The following is a 17,224-nucleotide window of genomic DNA, read 5'->3' on the forward strand; positions in this document are numbered from 1 at the left end:
AGCAGCGCGTATTCCATGCGTGCGCCTCAGGGCTCCTCCACGCACCCGCCTGCGCCTCAGGGCTCCTCCACGCACCCGCCTGCGCCTCAGGGCTCCTCCACGGGTCCGCCTACGCCTCAGGGCTCCTCCACGGGTCCGCCTACGCCTCAGGGCTCCTCCACGGGTCCGCCTACGCCTCAGGGCTCCTCCACGGGTCCGCCTACGCCTCAGGGCTCCTCCACGGGTCCGCCTACGCCTCAGGGCTTCTCCACGGGTCCGCCTCAGGGCTCCTCCACGCGTCCGCCTCAGGGCTCCTCCACGCGTCCGCCTCAGGGCTCCTCCACGCGTCCGCCTCAGGGCTCCTCCACGCGTCCGCCTCAGGGCTCCTCCACGCGTCCGCCTCAGGGCTCCTCCACGCGTCCGCCTCAGGGCTCCTCCACGCGCCCGCCTCAGGGCTCCTCCACGCGCCCGCCTCAGGGCTCCTCCACGCGCCCGCCTCAGGGCTCCTCCACGCGCCCGCCTCAGGGCTCCTCCACGCGTCCGCCTCAGGGCTCCTCCACGCGCCCGCGTGCGCCTCAGGGCTCCTCCATGCGCCAGCGTGCGCCTCAGGGCTCCTCCATGCGCCCGCGTGCGCCTCAGGGCTCCTCCATGCGCCCGCGTGCGCCTCAGGGCTCCTCCATGCGCCCGTGTGCGCCACAGGGCTCCTCCATGCGCCAGCGTGCGCCTCAGGGCTCCTCCATGTGCCCGCGTGCGCCTCAGGGCTCCTCCACGCGTCCGCCTCAGGGCTCCTCCACGCGCCCGCCTCAGGGCTCCTCCACGCGCCCGCCTCAGGGCTCCTCCACGCGCCCGCCTCAGGGCTCCTCCATGCGCCCGCCTCAGGGCTCCTCCATGCGCCCGCGTGCGCCTCAGGGCTCCTCCATGCGCCAGCGTGCGCCTCAGGGCTCCTCCATGCGCCAGCGTGCGCCTCAGGGCTCCTCCATGCGCCCGTGTGCGCCTCAGGGCTCCTCCATGCGCCAGCGTGCGCCTCAGGGCTCCTCCACGCGTCCGCCTCAGGGCTCCTCCACGTGTCCGCCTCAGGGCTCCTCCATGCGCCCGCGTGCGCCTCAGGGCTCCTCCATGCGCCAGCGTGCACCTCAGGGCTCCTCCACGCGCCAGCGTGCGCCTCAGGGCTCCTCCACGCGCCAGTGTGCGCCTCAGGGCTCCTCCATGCGCCCGCCTGCGCCTCAGGGCTCCTCCACGTGCCCGCCTGCGCCTCAGGGCTCCTCCACGCGCCCGCCTGCGCCTCAGGGCTCCTCCACGCGCCCGCCTGCGCCTCAGGGCTCCTCCACGCGCCCGCCTGCGCCTCAGGGCTCCTCCACGCGCCCGCCTGCGCCTCAGGGCTCCTCCACGCGCCCGCCTGCGCCTCAGGGCTCCTCCACGCGCCCGCCTGCGCCTCAGGGCTCCTCCACCCGCCCGTGTGACCTCAGGGCTCCTCCATGCGTCCGCCTCAGCCCTGCATTTTAGCCAAGTTATGCTTTTTTTGTGTGCACATTTTACCACACTTTTTCCGGCCCGCAGGGCACGTTCATTTGCGCGCAGCAAACGAGACGCACCGCGTGAAATGGCTGCCGAGTCCCAGATGTGTCATTACGTGGCACATCTCCAAACCCCCGCTGACTACTACGGGGCCCTTAGCTGCGCCAATAAATAAGAGCACGTCGCGGTTTTATGGGGATTTTTTGCACAGACGAAACGCACGCGTAAAATACGGACATGCGAACGATCCCATTAAAATCAATTAGTTTTATCCTCTGCGCGCAAATCTGTCCGTGTGAATGCGTCCACAACAGGCGACTCTCCACGGGGGACTATAGGCTCAGTGGTAATGGCGGCGGTCCAGTCAGCCTCATCTCTGCACGGTTCTGACCGAGCTGAGGGCTCTGGAGGGGAGCTGTCCGCCATGTCCCCGGAGGGGGAGCACACAGGGCCGGCACACCTCACGGACCGGCGGGCTGCAGGCGCTTTTAGTCACTTTGGGGAAAATTGAGTAACTTTCCTGTCAGAGAAGCAGGCTAGCAGTTGGCCGCGGCGCGCGGAGGGTTAACGCTCCCCACCCCCTCCCGCTTTGTCTCTGCCTTCCTCCACATTCCAACCCCGGGGAAAAGGTGCGTGGGCCGCATCACCGCTCCAGATCCCTCCGCCTGCCAGCTCCAATCCACACAATGAGCAGCGGCGGAAAAAGCCTCCCGCCCTCCACCTGGGAGCTCGTGTAGGTGTTCCCGGCAGACTGCGCTCTATCCTCCGCCGCTCCGTTATACACATGCACACGACCGGATACGTTTCCAGTCCATAACGGCAAACGTTCTTTTTCTATACAAAAGTCTGCCCGTCACCGTTTGCTTTTACACCCGTGTCTGATAACCGAGCGTACGGCGCCCTGCATCACCCGGCTCTACGGCGCCGTTAATATTTCCCCTCACGAACAGAGGTTAGTAAGCGGCACTACTTTTCGTATCACTCCGCCCCTCCTTCGTGCAGAGCCGGCGGAGGGATACACAGCAGAGCCGGCGAAGCGCACTGGTATAAAACAAGAGTGTGCGGCGCCATTTTAAGCCTCTGTGTCGCGTTGTGAGGAGGGAGAGCGAGAGAGAGGAGCGCGGCCGGTGGGGAGCCACGGGGAACGGTAACCTACCGCGGACTCTTTTCTACAGCACAGCGTGTGACTTACGGAGCCGCCTGCGGCGGAAGCGCATGTAACCTTATACACCGGACGTGGGAGACAAGGCATTACCGAGGACCGGGGGTTGGAGGAGGCGGCGGCCAGCACCGGGCGACATTGTTCTAGGAGCCTGGAGTGAGCGGTAGGTATGCGGCGGGGAGCTGCGGCCTGGGAGCGGTAGGTGCGCGGTGTCCCTCCGCAGTGCTGCGCCGGTGTTTACTGGCGGCTGTAACCTGAGCTCCGTGCTTTGTGTAGGGCGGAGGGTGGCGGCTGGTCGTCCTCCTCCCGCTGCCGCCACTACCGATGATTACCGGCCGAGCCCGACTAGTTACCGGCTTATGTGGTCGGGTCCCGACTAGTTCTGGGCTGCCCCGCCGACTAGTTCTGGGCTGCCCCCTCTAACGCAGCGGTTGGTGTTGCTGCTGGACCCTCCCAGTTATGTTGTTGGGGAGCGACTAGTAAACTTGGTGGTGACGGCTGGTTATTGATACTTCTGGGCTCGGTTCGGCTCCCGGTCGTTTGCCCTCGGCTCGTTAGCGGCTCCCGGTCGTTTGCCCTCGGCTCCTCTGTTACGTCCGGTGACTTGTGCGCTGTCGCCTTGCAGGTCGGACTGAGGACAACATCTGCAAGGAGTTGGTAGTGAGTTGCCGCCTACAGATGGGTGATTGTACCCGGCAGTGTGTGCTGCGTAATATGAAGGTCGTTATTAACTGGCCAGATAACGAGGTCTCCCTGGCATCTCTACCGGCAGGAGGGGATCTGGTACTTCCGGTGTGCCGATGCATGGTCTGGGAGGTGGGCATCATGGCCGGCGGTCACGGTTGCCTCACTTCAGGTATCTTCTTGGTGTGAAGTTTCGGGCTAGGCCGATACTTTTGGTCCGGTATGTCGGTGCTCCTCCTGCCCGGGGTATGGGAGAAGTAAACAAGGGCAGTTGTGGTGGTATAGGTGGGCATCTTGTGTGGTCTACCTGAAGTCGGCTGGCAGCAGTAGGGTGTTGGCGTGGGTCTTCGTCGGACCGGCGGCCTCTGCCTGGAGTTACTTTGTTTCCCGAGTTTAGTTGCATGTTTTTACCAGTTTCTGCCCACCTACTGACGGGTTCACTTACTTACAGTGTGTGATCAGGATGTTGGTGCCGAGGACTGAAGTAACTCACAAGGGATGTGTCTGAGGAGCAGCGCCCCAGAGGGGGAACGCCTTGTATCTTGCTGGATTTGTACAGTTTTTGGAATTCTCTTCTGTCCACATTGGATAATAAAGGGCCTGACGGATGTTGTATGTGTCCTATCACCCCCCCTCTGTATACATGTACACCCCCTACCATCTCTGTATACATGTACACCCCCTACCATCTGCCTGTTGACGTGTCGGACACTTAGATTTTGCCGGTGATCTACTGAGACCGGCCCAAGTTGAGCGGGGTGTTCTCCTAGTTCTCTTTATGGACTGTTGACCTGGAATGATGGAACACAATTGTATCGGTAGCGTTTGCCCGGTTCTGTAGGATGTTCAGGACGGACCGACAACCGCAGTCCACAAGAGCTGCACCTAGTTTGTGGCACTGACCTGGTGTTTGTGGAGGAGCCCATGTGATATTTGGGTATGGTGAATGACTCCAGCCCGTCCTGCTCCAGTAGAGGACGTCTTTAGAAGTTGGGCAGCAGACCTCGATGTGTCCCAACTCTGATGCATTGGGATGCTAATTGACCTTTTCTGGTGATGGGTATCTGTGTGGTGCTGGTTGACATGGGTACACCAGGCTCTGGCACATACCCACATCGGATAGCCATGCACACTGACTTCAGCAGGGAGCAGTGGGCACACAAGCTGGAGTGAACGTCATATGTTTAGTTTGTAATGCAAAGCATCTGCTTATCTTTAGGGGGGGTTGCTGGTCTGTCGGACGGCTTTGTTACTGGTAATGGTGCAAAGTGCAGAATGACGATGGATTGCGGTGAGATGTTATGTGGTCTCCTGCCTGACAAGATGGAGGGGAAGCCAGCTTGTTCTGATAGAAAATGGCAGATTTACGGTATGGCCAGTCGTGGTTACCAGACCTGTGCTTGACGAAGGGTGCGGAAGGTACCCCAACTACCAGTCTGACCCCAGGTGAAGGCGGCCATGGCTCTTCGACTTGAGCGACGTGTCTTGCTGCTATGAAGAACCTTCCATGGTCGTCTTTTAGTCTGGCTAGTAACTCCGGAGCTGCTGCTCGGCTCCCGCTCACTCCACCCTGTATATTACCCGGCTGGTTATCACAGTCCTGGTTCTGGAGATCACATGAGCCATGTTTTCATAAGGCTAAAGAATAACCACGGTAGTTCTGACGGTGACTGGCGTCTGACTTTGTGCCGGCGTTACAGGCGATGGTTCTGTATAGTTTCCATAACCGGTTCCAGTACAAATGGGCTGAAGGAGCTCCCCCCTTTTTTGGCATAACTTTAGAAGTTTTGACTGTTTTGTGGTCTGGCTACATGTGACCGGCACTACAAGACTAGAACTTCACTGTCTATAACCCCATCCGTGTCTGATCTGCTGTCTGCAGAGGCTAGCAGCTCCTTTCCCATGATTCATTGGGACTCCATCAGCCTGCGAAAGGAGTAACATTTGTTATCGATGACAAACGGTCTTCACAGGAATTCACATGGGAGCAGATGTCTGGAGGACGGTGATGGAGGGGCTTGTTAGAAGGAACTTGTGTTGTGGGGGGGGTATTGTTAGGAGCCGTGACAAACAGATGTTACTCTTCTGGATATCGGCCATATAGTTCAACAATGCAAATTAGTTCTCCAATTAGTTAAGCCCATATATCATAGACTAATTATGTCACATCGTACTTCAGATATTGTGGTGTTCTTGTACTAGATGGTGTGACTTACCGTCCAGCCAAACTGCTGGGAGCCGATTCTCATCCCTTGTGTTGCTAATGTTTGGTAGACCTATGTGGTTCCTATATGGTTCCCATCGAGGTCAACGACCAAGATCACATAGAGTAACGTCCAGCACTGGTCGGGACTCCTGATGCCTACTGAGATTAATATGGTCCAGTCAGACAGCAGTTCTTAATTCTCAGCTTCTACATCTTCCACTACAGACGGTGGTTTAAACTTGCACGATTGTCTGTGGCGAAAACCTTTTCTGCTTTAAGAGGTTTATGTATTAAAGGTTCATTACTCTGGGCCCTGAAGTTTCTTGGTTGGCCACTGATTCGTGGGTTGACATGTTTAAAACTTGCAGGTAAATGCGGCGGTTAATTGACAGCTGCATCTATTTCATGGCTACCTACCCCCTCGTAACGGGAATGTCATAGAAAACGGGTGATTTGTGGTAACCAAGAACAGTGCATGGACTGCATCACAGAGCTTGTTGGTGGACAGGACTGTCTGTAATGTGGAAAACCTAATTGTCTACAATGTATGGAATCTGGCTTACACCGGGTGCCCTTGAGCAGACATGCAGCCCACTGTATAATATGTCTTTATCTTCTCATAGGGACTTTAATGTGACAATATATACACTAAACTTGTAATTGGTGTCTTGTGTCAGTTTTGCTGATATATTGGCTGCTCTTTATTCTATCGATGTCTTAGTTGTTACCTCAAGGTATTTAAGAAAAGCAAGAGACAAAATTTCACGACCTTGTGGAGCCTGAAATATGTCATTTTCCATACAAAACAGCCAAAATGTTAGCTGTATAGGCGACTGGCGTGTGTAGTGGAACAAGATGTTGCAAGACCAATCCAGTGACCCAAGTGTACTCTAACACTGGTTTTTAGTCCTGATTTCACAGGGACTTGTAGTGCTGCTCCTTGGGCTTGGCAAGTGTCTATAGTCGCATCATCTGACTGCTAAGCCTCCAATTTATGAGACTTCCAAAACTGCGACAAACAAACTGATGCTCGGAGGAACGTCTTACAAGAACTTAGCATTTCCCTTAGTGTTGCTTGTGCAGTTGTGTGGGCCCTCAGTGTATAGCCATCACTCAGGTGGGTCTCTGGTAGGTGTGCAGCCACTCTCCTGGCCCGCTGTAGTACTTTGTTGGCACTGAAGTTTTATAGATCTGTTTAGGGAACAGCGAGGACCACAGTCATCTATTCCTCCTCACTTTCAGGCTGCACAGGTAACCGCAGGAGTTGCTCTAGAACTTGTAAAAGGGTGTTTAAGTTGCACCACCTTAATACTCTAAGTAATGGGCTGATTCACGCCTGCATTGGGAATCCAGTTTTTCTGTTCCATCATAGAAGTAAAGTCAAGCTGTGACATGATGGACACCGCGAGCGACAGACTTCATTGACTGTCGGGTTCCATCACTTTGGGTAAATCACTTCTCCTCCATGGGTATACTGTCCCGTATGTGTGTGTCATTTAAACCCAAGTAATGGCTACACCTTGCATAACCCCTGAGAATAAATGTATTCTGTACAATGCCTTGCACCCAAGTATTGTCAGCAGGACTGTCGTGTTATAACTAGGATGTATCTGTATGTTCTGTGCAGTAATCTGTGTATTTATTTGTAGGCTTGTGCAGCAGTCTGTCCTGGACTGAAACATGGCAACTCAAGGTGACTATTTTACTATTAATCTTGCTGTTTGCAAGAATAGACTTTATATTACCTTCAACTATCTAATCTGTGACTTCTGTAACTGAAAGCCCACTTACCCTTTGTTACGAGATTACCCCTATAACTTGCTAAGGATGCATCTATTTCCATAGTAATCCAGATGTTGGGCCCTATTCACATCTGCCCCCGCAAAGATCCCACCGCATACAACACTGTCTTGTCTGGTTGGAAACCCGGACAAACCTCTTTATAGTTAATGGGGACCTTTCAGCGCGGTTTGACGCTGGCATGTGCAGGATCTTGCCGTTTCTGCATTTATCTGGCTCCGTGGTTGGGGCCGAACAATGGAAATCGGCTGAACCCCGGGGTGTGAATGTGAATGGTGCCTTAAACGGTCAACTATATGTAGTTATCAATAAAGCTAAAATCCTGTTGCTAATATATGGCCACAAGCAGGAATGGCTGACGTGAATAGTTCAAGGAGCCCTGTTCTGCTGCTTGTGTATCTGTCATGTGCCATGGCTGGACCAGCTCGCCACTAGACCTTACATAGACTGTATGGTTGCATCTAGGCACGTGCGGTAGACACGAGCAGTGGAGACCGTATTAATTGGGTCACATGAGAGCGGGTTGTAAGTGCACTCAAGAATGTGGAAATGTCTATTAATGTTAATTGGGATGAAATGAGTTGAGTCTGCAGAAAAGTTCTCATAGAGAAGCTTGTGAAAGTGTTTTGGAGAGAAGGTTTGTGATGAACCCTTTTAATATCCTAAATGTTTTATTTTTTTTTCCTTTTTCTATAAAACTACTAGTAGTTTTGATCTTGGGTTATGTATTTGCTACCTTTTAGCTGACCTAATGGAGCTGGACATGGCAATGGAGCCAGATCGAAAAGCAGCAGTCAGTCACTGGCAGCAGCAGTCGTATCTGGATTCTGGAATTCATTCTGGAGCTACTACAACGGCCCCATCTCTTAGCGGGAAGGGGAATCCTGACGAGGAAGATGTGGATACCTCCCAAGTGCTGTATGAATGGGAACAGGGCTTCTCTCAGCCTTTCACTCAAGATCAAGTGGCAGGTAAGGGGAAGAAGAATCGGATACTTTCTTGTTTATTTGAAAGTCTTCTAGACTAACGCTTCTTTATTCGTTAAGATATTGATGGGCAATTTGCAATGACAAGAGCTCAGAGGGTGCGAGCCGCCATGTTTCCCGAGACGCTGGATGAAGGCATGCAAATTCCATCGACACAGTTTGACTCTGCTCATCCTACAAATGTGCAGCGTTTGGCCGAACCTTCACAGATGCTGAAACATGCCGTGGTCAACTTGATCAACTATCAGGATGATGCTGAATTGGCTACACGTGCGATTCCTGAGCTAACCAAGCTGCTTAATGATGAGGACCAGGTAAACACATCTGGTGTCGTCACCTGTACTTGGCCAATTCTGAACCCTTTACATCTTTGTTGTAGTAAATTGACCCCTTAAACATATTCTCACTTTCTCTGCCATGGAGTTTATCTTGATGTTTGCATTTTGCAGGTTGTGGTTAACAAAGCTGCAGTTATGGTTCATCAGTTGTCAAAGAAGGAAGCTTCCCGCCATGCTATTATGCGTTCTCCACAGATGGTTTCTGCGATTGTTCGTACCATGCAGAACACAAATGATGTTGAAACGGCCCGATGTACTGCTGGTACTCTTCACAACCTTTCTCACCATCGCGAAGGGTTGCTGGCTATCTTCAAATCCGGAGGCATTCCTGCTTTGGTCAAAATGCTTGGGTGGGTATGTCTTTCAAGTCTGAGTGACATTAATGGCTACTTTTACAGTATGTGCATCAGCTGCTACTTTTGCCTAACTAAAGCATGTGTTTAAAGGACTAGAATTACATGTTTGACACAATTTGGCCCATCTAGTCATAACTATTGTAACAGCTAGAAATTTACTTCTAAACTTTTTGGTACTCAACACATGCTGGTATACATCTTCCCCAGGTCACCTGTGGACTCTGTGCTCTTCTACGCAATCACAACACTGCACAATCTTCTCTTGCATCAAGAAGGGGCAAAAATGGCCGTTCGTTTAGCTGGTGGATTGCAGAAAATGGTCGCTCTGTTGAACAAAACAAACGTCAAGTTTTTAGCTATCACTACAGATTGTCTCCAAATATTAGCTTATGGGAACCAAGAGAGCAAGGTATAGTTTGACAACTTGTGCCAAATACTTGAGTTGTGATCTTGTAAAGGTGCAAGAAATGTAATCACTGGAATATTTTTACTTTAGCACTTACTTGCTTGTTGCCTTAAGCTGGCCTCACATGGGTCAGAGTCCGCATACAGGAACCTGCGCCGGAATCCGTCCGTGTCCAGCGTTTGTGTGTACATGTTTAAATGTATATTGATGATGGACCCGGCGGCTCTCCGTCAGACATGCACAGTAGTTTGTTTTTTGTTTCTCAAGTCGCTGATTTTCCCGCAGTCGCGAGTTGGCGCATGTACCCGTGACCTATGTGTAATGTCAATTGCGGATAGGCCGCGGGTCGGATGGCTTCTATGGACTTCAATGGAAGCTGTTCATACGAAATCCGCAAGAAAATGGAACATGCTGTGATTTTTAATTTCTGTGAGTGGAAACCTCAATCCCTGTCCGCTCATGTGAGCGAACATGCAAGTGTTCTATGTTTTGAATGAATGTGGAATACTGTGTATCATCTGTACGAGTGACTATCACGGATTCCACAATTCAAATCTAGTCGTGTGAGACTGACCTTACCCTTTATGTCATAGGCAGAAAAAGTAATGAGCTGACAGACATCTAAGTTTTTGTTTGTTTTTGTTTTTTTTTTCTTTTCCCCCCTCTAGTTAATAATTCTTGCAAGTGGCGGTCCTCAGGCATTGGTCACAATAATGAGGACTTACAGTTATGAGAAACTTCTGTGGACCACAAGTCGTGTGCTGAAAGTGTTATCCGTCTGTTCCAGTAATAAGCCTGCTATTGTTGAAGCTGGTAAGTTGGTCATGCTATTGTTCCATGGCAAGAAAAGATGTTTAAAGTAACCCGGTTGGCTGACAGCTTCTCAGATGTTGTGTTTAGTTTTCTATGTATTTTTGTGGTGACAGTGTAACCTAGTAATCCTCAATCTATATCGGCTATCCTGCTTGCACCTATGTCATGTAACATGGCTACCATGTCTTGCTGTCCTCTAGGTGGCATGCAAGCTCTGGGGTTGCACCTCACTGATCCAAGCCAGCGTCTGGTGCAGAATTGTCTCTGGACTCTAAGAAATCTTTCAGATGCAGCAACTAAACAGGTAGCACTAACTGTCCTAAACTTTGTGTTTATTGGCTTGTGATCCGATTTGCTGACTTCTGGGTTCTCTTATTTATTGATGTCTTACAGGAGGGAATGGAAGGTCTTCTAGGAACCCTTGTTCAGCTGCTTGGATCTGATGACATTAATGTTGTAACTTGTGCAGCTGGTATTCTGTCCAATCTTACATGCAACAACTACAAGAATAAAATGATGGTCTGTCAGGTTGGAGGTATTGAGGCATTAGTGCGCACTGTTCTACGTGCCGGTGACAGAGAGGACATCACAGAACCTGCTATATGTGCACTTCGTCACCTTACCAGCCGACACCAGGAAGCCGAGATGGCTCAAAATGCAGTACGGCTGCACTATGGACTGCCCGTCGTGGTGAAGTTATTGCACCCACCGTCTCATTGGCCGCTCATTAAGGTAATTTTGTATGGCTGAGGCATTTTGTGTTGTGTAGCATGTATTAAAACTAGAAATGAACGATACTTGTCCGCACCCCATCCCCACACGCCAGTCTGCAGCATTTTCTGCGGGGTTGTACCATATTGATGCAGAATACGGGTTAGTTTCTTGCTGATCTGTTCAGTTTTGAGATGGGAAGTAAAGGGGTTGAAACTATCAAAGCTTGACTGGAATAGAAGAGAGAAAAATATCTTCTCATGCTCCAGCCAGTTGTCTCCTTGTAATGCATTGATCTCCTGGGACCCATTCCTCTAGGAACTTTTCAGTTTTAGCTAAAAAATTTCTCCCTTTTTAATAAAGCTAGGTAGTGAAAGTTTATTGTTTTGATTGGTTTTCAGATCGTAGACTTTTTTTTTTTTTTTGTCTATGGGAGTGACAGTCTTGTCTGAGATGTGCTTGGCAGCATTTACAGATGCTTTACAGCATCCTCATGAACAGTGGTCTAAATGGATAGAAAAAAACCTTTTTAGAGGTCATTGTGCAGGGAAGGGAGAAGAGGTGAGCTGTGACATCTATGGTGGTCCTGTTATCTATAGCGCTTTCATTGTGAGTTTAGACAAGGCAACTGTCTACTGTGCTTTCACATAAAAATCGTCATTCAGTGAATGGAGGCGGAGTGCAGAGATCTCTTCATGCCAACCACCATTCATGAGTCGTTAAGAGCTGCTTGTTTATTCTGAGCAAGACGTCTCAGTATAAATGTTTTCTTGCTCAGTACCCACTGAGGTGCCATGTTTATGTGGGCAGACTGTTGCCCATAATCTTGTATCTTCTATCAGCCTGTATAAAAGTACCAAAATACTGCTTGGTATATAGACTATTAGGCTTGACTTTGAAGTTGGTGTGAACTTTTTTTTTTTCTTTTTTTTTTTTTTCTTTTTTTCTCATGACTTCAAATGAAAAGGCACGAACTCTTGGATGTTTAACATTTAACTTCTATAATGGGTCACTTTCTGGCTTTAATGGCTCGTTCACCTGGTGGAATCTTTGACACGGATTTCACATCTGTGCAGAAAGTGACCTGTCGCTACTTGATGCAAATCTGTGCTGGCATCAGGATTCCACATGTGGATTTGCCCACTGAAGAGTAAATGGTATATATGTGCATAGCAGCTGATCTATGAGGTTTTTAAGAGGGAGAAGCTGCTCTCAAAAACTCAGATTATGCGGTGAACGTGTGCCTTAAGAGGAAGTACTCTGAATACTTGTATATTCTCTTTGCGTTTTTTGTTTTAGGGTAACTTGGCAACCTGATCTTTTAATCTTGGGCAGCTTCACACAAGCATATTAAAGCACGGATGTGTCCCGACCCGAACTTGGAGCATCGTGGATCCCCTATTGTGTTCCATGGTCAGGCCAGGACACATCGTATTACGTGCACATGAATGTGTTCTTGATGCACTCATGTGAAGCTACTTTTAATTTTAATCCTTCACTTCTGGTTTCCTCTTAGGCAACTGTTGGATTGATTCGGAACCTGGCATTGTGCCCCGCTAACCATGCACCCCTGCGTGAACAAGGTGCTATTCCAAGGCTGGTTCAGCTTCTGGTTCGTGCGCACCAAGATACCCAACGTCGCACTTCTATGGGGGGAACACAACAGCAGTTTGTGGTATGTCAGACAACACCTACTAAACTGTACCTTACACTTCCTGCTTTGTATGTATTGGGAGTATTTTTGTATAGGAACCAGACCACAATGAAGCCTAATAAAATATTGGTTAAAGCCTCTAATCTGAATTCAGATGGATATTCAAGTATTCATCTTGGGATTTTCCAGTTTTTACCATATTGAAGTCACAGGGTATGCAAAAAATTTTTTTTATCAATGGAGGTTCAACTTTGCTACAGCAGCTGTGACTCCATAACACTTGACATAGACGTGTGTGTGCTTGCCCCCCCCCCCCCCCCCCTTCTCTCAAATGAGTGATTTTAATTTATCTATCTTTTTTTTTTTTTTTTTTCCCCCCTCTTTAGGAAGGTGTGCGTATGGAAGAAATAGTTGAAGGATGCACAGGTGCCCTTCATATTCTTGCTCGTGATGTGCACAACAGAATTGTTATCAGGGGGCTTAATACCATTCCACTTTTTGTACAGGTAAGTACACACTTGTAGGTTATAACTGGACTACTGCAGCATCAAGCTCAGCTTTGGCAAGAATTGACTTGCTAGTGTTGAAGCAAGCTGTTTGCTTAATTGAGGTGAATTTCAAAACTGTTTAACAAAAAGCATTTAGAAATCTAAACCTCTCCTTTTGTAGCTGTTATACTCTCCCATTGAAAACATCCAAAGGGTGGCAGCTGGTGTTCTCTGTGAACTGGCTCAAGACAAGGAGGCTGCAGAAGCTATTGAGGCTGAAGGTGCTACTGCCCCCCTGACAGAACTGCTTCACTCAAGGAATGAAGGAGTTGGTGAGTAGATTCACATTACAGTCCTCCTCGCTCAACTCCACTTGAAGTAATATCAGAGCAGCACATGTTAAAATTAAAGGGGATTTCCATGACTTAAAATTGCTCCACAACCACTCTGTCCTTCCTGCTTGTTGCTGACCAGGTCATGTGACTGCTGCAGCTAATCACTAGCTATAGAAGGTCACCGCTGTGGCCAGTGATTGGCTTTAACCGTGTGAAGCAATTCTAGTAATGGAAAAAATCCTTTTTTAAGAAGTCTTGTCAGCAAACTTGAATATCTTAACCTCTTCTCTACAGCAACATATGCAGCAGCTGTACTATTCCGTATGTCTGAAGACAAGCCTCAGGACTACAAGAAGCGTTTGTCAGTTGAACTTACAAGTTCTCTGTTCAGAACTGAGCCAATGCCTTGGAATGAGGTAAACTTTCCAAAGTGTAAACTTGAACTGGAGAAATGTTTGTTTTTTTTTCTCTCTTCAAAGGGGTTATAAACTATGTACGTGGCTCATGTTCAGAGCAATGTACATAAAGCTTTCATTTTACTTATTTTGACAGGTTGTAAACTAAATTGTAGGATTGAGTAAAGGATCTTGATGCCCAACCAAGTCTGGTCTTGAGCTAAAAGTCACAACATTAAAGGGCCAATCCAGCAAACCCCCCCCCCCCCCCCCATTACTGCATGCCTCACCTAATATTGCCTGTTACATTCTGGGCATCTATATATTGCACTCACTTGGCGTGCAGTGCAGACACAATCAGATATTTAGAAGAAAAAGAGAAGTCTAACTGCAATCCCATCATGCTTCAGGACCGCATTAACCTCTGCTTGCTGGGAGGACACTGCCATTACTACTTAGGTTTTCCTAAATGAGCTAATCAGTATACAGCCGGAGCATAAATTAACATCACCACTTTACCTGACCCGCTACCCTAAGTGGCAAATGTCACTTGCTTTACACATGTAGAAAAGTTTTTAACTTGAATTTTTGATAAGCTTTTAGATGGGTTGTGTTAACTTTCTGCAACAAATTCTTAAGTGTTTAACTTGGCTCCATCTGTACAACCCCTCTAAATGATGGCTATGCTTATTTTACCTCATGACTTTTAAATGCAATACCCACGTTGCCAACTCTTTTCTCCTTGTTCTCCTCAGACTGGAGATCTAGGTGTTGACATCTGTGCCCAAGGAGAACCTCTTGGATATAGACAAGATGGTGAGTTTGTATTTTTTTCTGTTCCCCCTCCCTCCCCTCAATCTCCAAACCTCATGAATGTTTGCCATCTGAGCTAATTAAAACGACTACAGTTGTAAAAACTATAATTTGAAAATGACCGGTCCAGAAGGAATTGTTTGCAACTCTTACTATGTCTAGCACTTATTAAAAACAAAACAAATTGTAGGGCCAGCAAGCTGATCATTTCAGTTACTGGAATCTGAGCAATGAATGGCCAACTTGTGCTGTAGTTGTCTGTCTGAGCTCCTAAATTGGCTTTTTTATATTTTGACACGTTCGGATAGTTTCCTTATTTATGGTTTTAGTGCGTTTGGTTCACAACTATGCTGGTAATCGAATACTAAAATTTGTATACATAATGGTAAATTTCTCTGCAGATCCTAGCTACCGATCTTTTCATGCTGGCGGATATGGGCAAGATGCAATGGGAATGGACCCAATGATGGACCACGAGATGGGAGGACATCATCCTGGTGCAGAATATCCAGTTGATGGCTTGCCAGATTTAGGCCATGCTCAGGATCTTATGGATGGCCTGCCTCCAGGTGACAGTAATCAGTTGGCCTGGTTCGACACTGACCTGTAAATATATCTATTTTCGGTAAGACCACTTTAAACTTTACTACCCACAAATTCATTTTCTTAAGACGTGTAATTGTGATGTCTAGTATAACTCCACGTAACTTTTTTTTTTTTTTTTTCTCTTCCCCTCTGCAGTTATTGTCAGAATGAATTTTGCATTGTGATTGGCCTGTAGAATTGCTGAGAGGGCTCGAGGGGTGGACTGGTTATCTCAGAAAGTGCCTGACACACTAACCAAGCTGAGTTTCCTATGGGAACAATGGAAGCTAACTTTATGTTCTGGTCCTTTTTTTTTGGTCGGAGGAACAATACCAATGGATTTTGGAAGTGACTCGTACATCAAGAATGCACAAGAATTGTTCGCAAGCTGGAACTTCTCAAACACTAGCCTTGCTTGTTTAAATACCTTTTTTTATTTTTATTTTTTATCTCTGTAATGGTACTGACCTAGCTTGCTTTTCTTAGTATTTAGATTTATTTTCCTTTCTGCGGTAACATTTTAAGTCTCTGTAGTGTTCAGTTAGTGCATATTGCTAAAGCGGTTTCTAATTTTTAAGGATCAAGTAAGTGTAGAACACTAATTCATAATCACTCTAATTGTATCCTGAATAAAGTGGAACATTGTGTAGCCTTTTTTGTATAAAACATAGACAAATAGAAATGGTCCAAATAGTTTACTTTTAATATGCTTAAAATAAGCAGGTGGATCGATTTTTGATCAAAGCTTTTATCTGGGATATGTCTGGGTAGGGGCCAGTAAGAACTTATTTGGAACCTGTAATGGACAGTTTACCAGTTGCCTTTTATCCCAAAGTTATGTACTCTGAGGCCACAGATTCTTAATGAATACAGATCATGAAATGGCTCAGAAGAATTAAAGTGGACTTTTAATGCATTCTACTGTGTCAAGTTATTTTAAGCAAGTCCATGTGGAATGGGTTTCTGTGGTCTTAAGGAACGAACCTATATGTTTGTAAATGGAATGAACAAAGTAAAGTTATTTTTAAATTCAGATGTGTCTAGTCTGACCAGAAGTGTAATTTTCTCTAAAGAATTCATTGCTTTGAATGTGTTCTGCCTTGTAGTCTTGCATTATGGAGTGTGAATATATAATGGGCAGGAATCTTAAAATAAAAGGTGTATTATGAATCTGCTATTCACTGCAGTTAGGAACTCTGCATCTTATCACGGCTGCTTGATGGTTTCTGAATTTTTCTCTTGAAAGCAGTTTGCAATATTCAGTCCTGCTAAACCTGTTCACACGCTGCAGCTTTCAGGGTTTGTGCCATAATCTGCATTAAATGGAAGCATAAACTGCATATTTGTATACATGTGAACAGGGTTGTTACAAAGACGGAGTGTTGACTTGCAGATTGGCTGACTGGTGCTTGTCTGTAGGAGACTCCATCAGCAGGTTTGTGGCCAAGCGGTCCGCGCCTCTGCTGTGGAGCGTCCTGTTAGATCTGCCTGTGTGAACATTTACCAATAGGCCGTATTCACAAACGTGCCCTAGTTATGGTATGTAAGAAACAGACCGACTTCAATGAAAGCATGTTATTATCTGTACGTGTCATATGTTCTGTGTGATAATGCCGTGTCTTGTTTTTCATGCGTGCAAAAAAAAAACAAAAATCATTTTTTTCCTTCTAGAATTGCTTAACTGTTACCTGAAAGAGGGCAGCAGACATCTGTGGGCACTCGGTTTGTGCGCCCATTGAACTGAACGGGTAACTGCTGTCCAAGAAACTGGAGCAGAATGGGGTTTTTTTTTTTTTGGCTGTATGCAAATATGGCAAGCACACGGCCATCAAATGTGGCTCCTGAGTAATCCCCTTGACGTAGAATCTCTAGCTTATTACTATGGCTCTGTGGGCTATGTATAGTATTGCTTTAACTAGTGGATGCCAAATTGAGTACCTGGAATCTAGCAGAGAGGGAATGCTATACAGCATGCTGGCTGTCCACCAAACTGCAGTG

At 47.9% G+C, this 17,224-nt stretch overlaps 1 protein-coding gene across 2 annotated transcripts; it reads left to right on the plus strand.

The window, feature by feature from the left end:
- Nucleotides 1-2,554: 2,554 nt before the first annotated feature.
- Nucleotides 2,555-16,259, plus strand: CTNNB1 (catenin beta 1). 2 transcript variants are annotated; one of them, XM_066584500.1, is made up of 16 exons: nucleotides 2,555-2,819; nucleotides 7,196-7,239; nucleotides 8,090-8,317; nucleotides 8,393-8,646; nucleotides 8,782-9,020; nucleotides 9,234-9,435; nucleotides 10,101-10,245; nucleotides 10,446-10,549; nucleotides 10,639-10,977; nucleotides 12,473-12,631; nucleotides 12,997-13,116; nucleotides 13,280-13,430; nucleotides 13,728-13,849; nucleotides 14,584-14,644; nucleotides 15,043-15,266; nucleotides 15,383-16,259. In XM_066584500.1, exons 2-15 carry the CDS (start codon nucleotides 7,227-7,229, stop codon nucleotides 15,249-15,251), a joined length of 2,346 nt encoding a protein of 781 aa, XP_066440597.1. In that variant the 5' UTR covers nucleotides 2,555-2,819; nucleotides 7,196-7,226; the 3' UTR covers nucleotides 15,252-15,266; nucleotides 15,383-16,259. The 2 variants fall into 2 exon arrangements, with proteins under 2 accessions (XP_066440597.1, XP_066440598.1); XM_066584501.1 differs by having other exon boundaries at nucleotides 2,576-2,641.
- The last annotated feature ends 965 nt before the right edge of the window (nucleotides 16,260-17,224 follow it).

Source organism: Eleutherodactylus coqui, chromosome 12 (genome assembly GCF_035609145.1).
Source record: "Eleutherodactylus coqui strain aEleCoq1 chromosome 12, aEleCoq1.hap1, whole genome shotgun sequence".
Taxonomy (NCBI): domain Eukaryota; kingdom Metazoa; phylum Chordata; class Amphibia; order Anura; family Eleutherodactylidae; genus Eleutherodactylus; species Eleutherodactylus coqui.

Excerpts from the sequence above, each read along its gene's own strand:
- CTNNB1 (XM_066584500.1), top strand. Across the intron at positions 10,246-10,445 it reads GCCTGCTATTGTTGAAGCTG|GTGGCATGCAAGCTCTGGGG; the intron begins GTAAGTTGGTCA and ends GCTGTCCTCTAG. Across the intron at positions 13,850-14,583 it reads AGCCAATGCCTTGGAATGAG|ACTGGAGATCTAGGTGTTGA; the intron begins GTAAACTTTCCA and ends TGTTCTCCTCAG.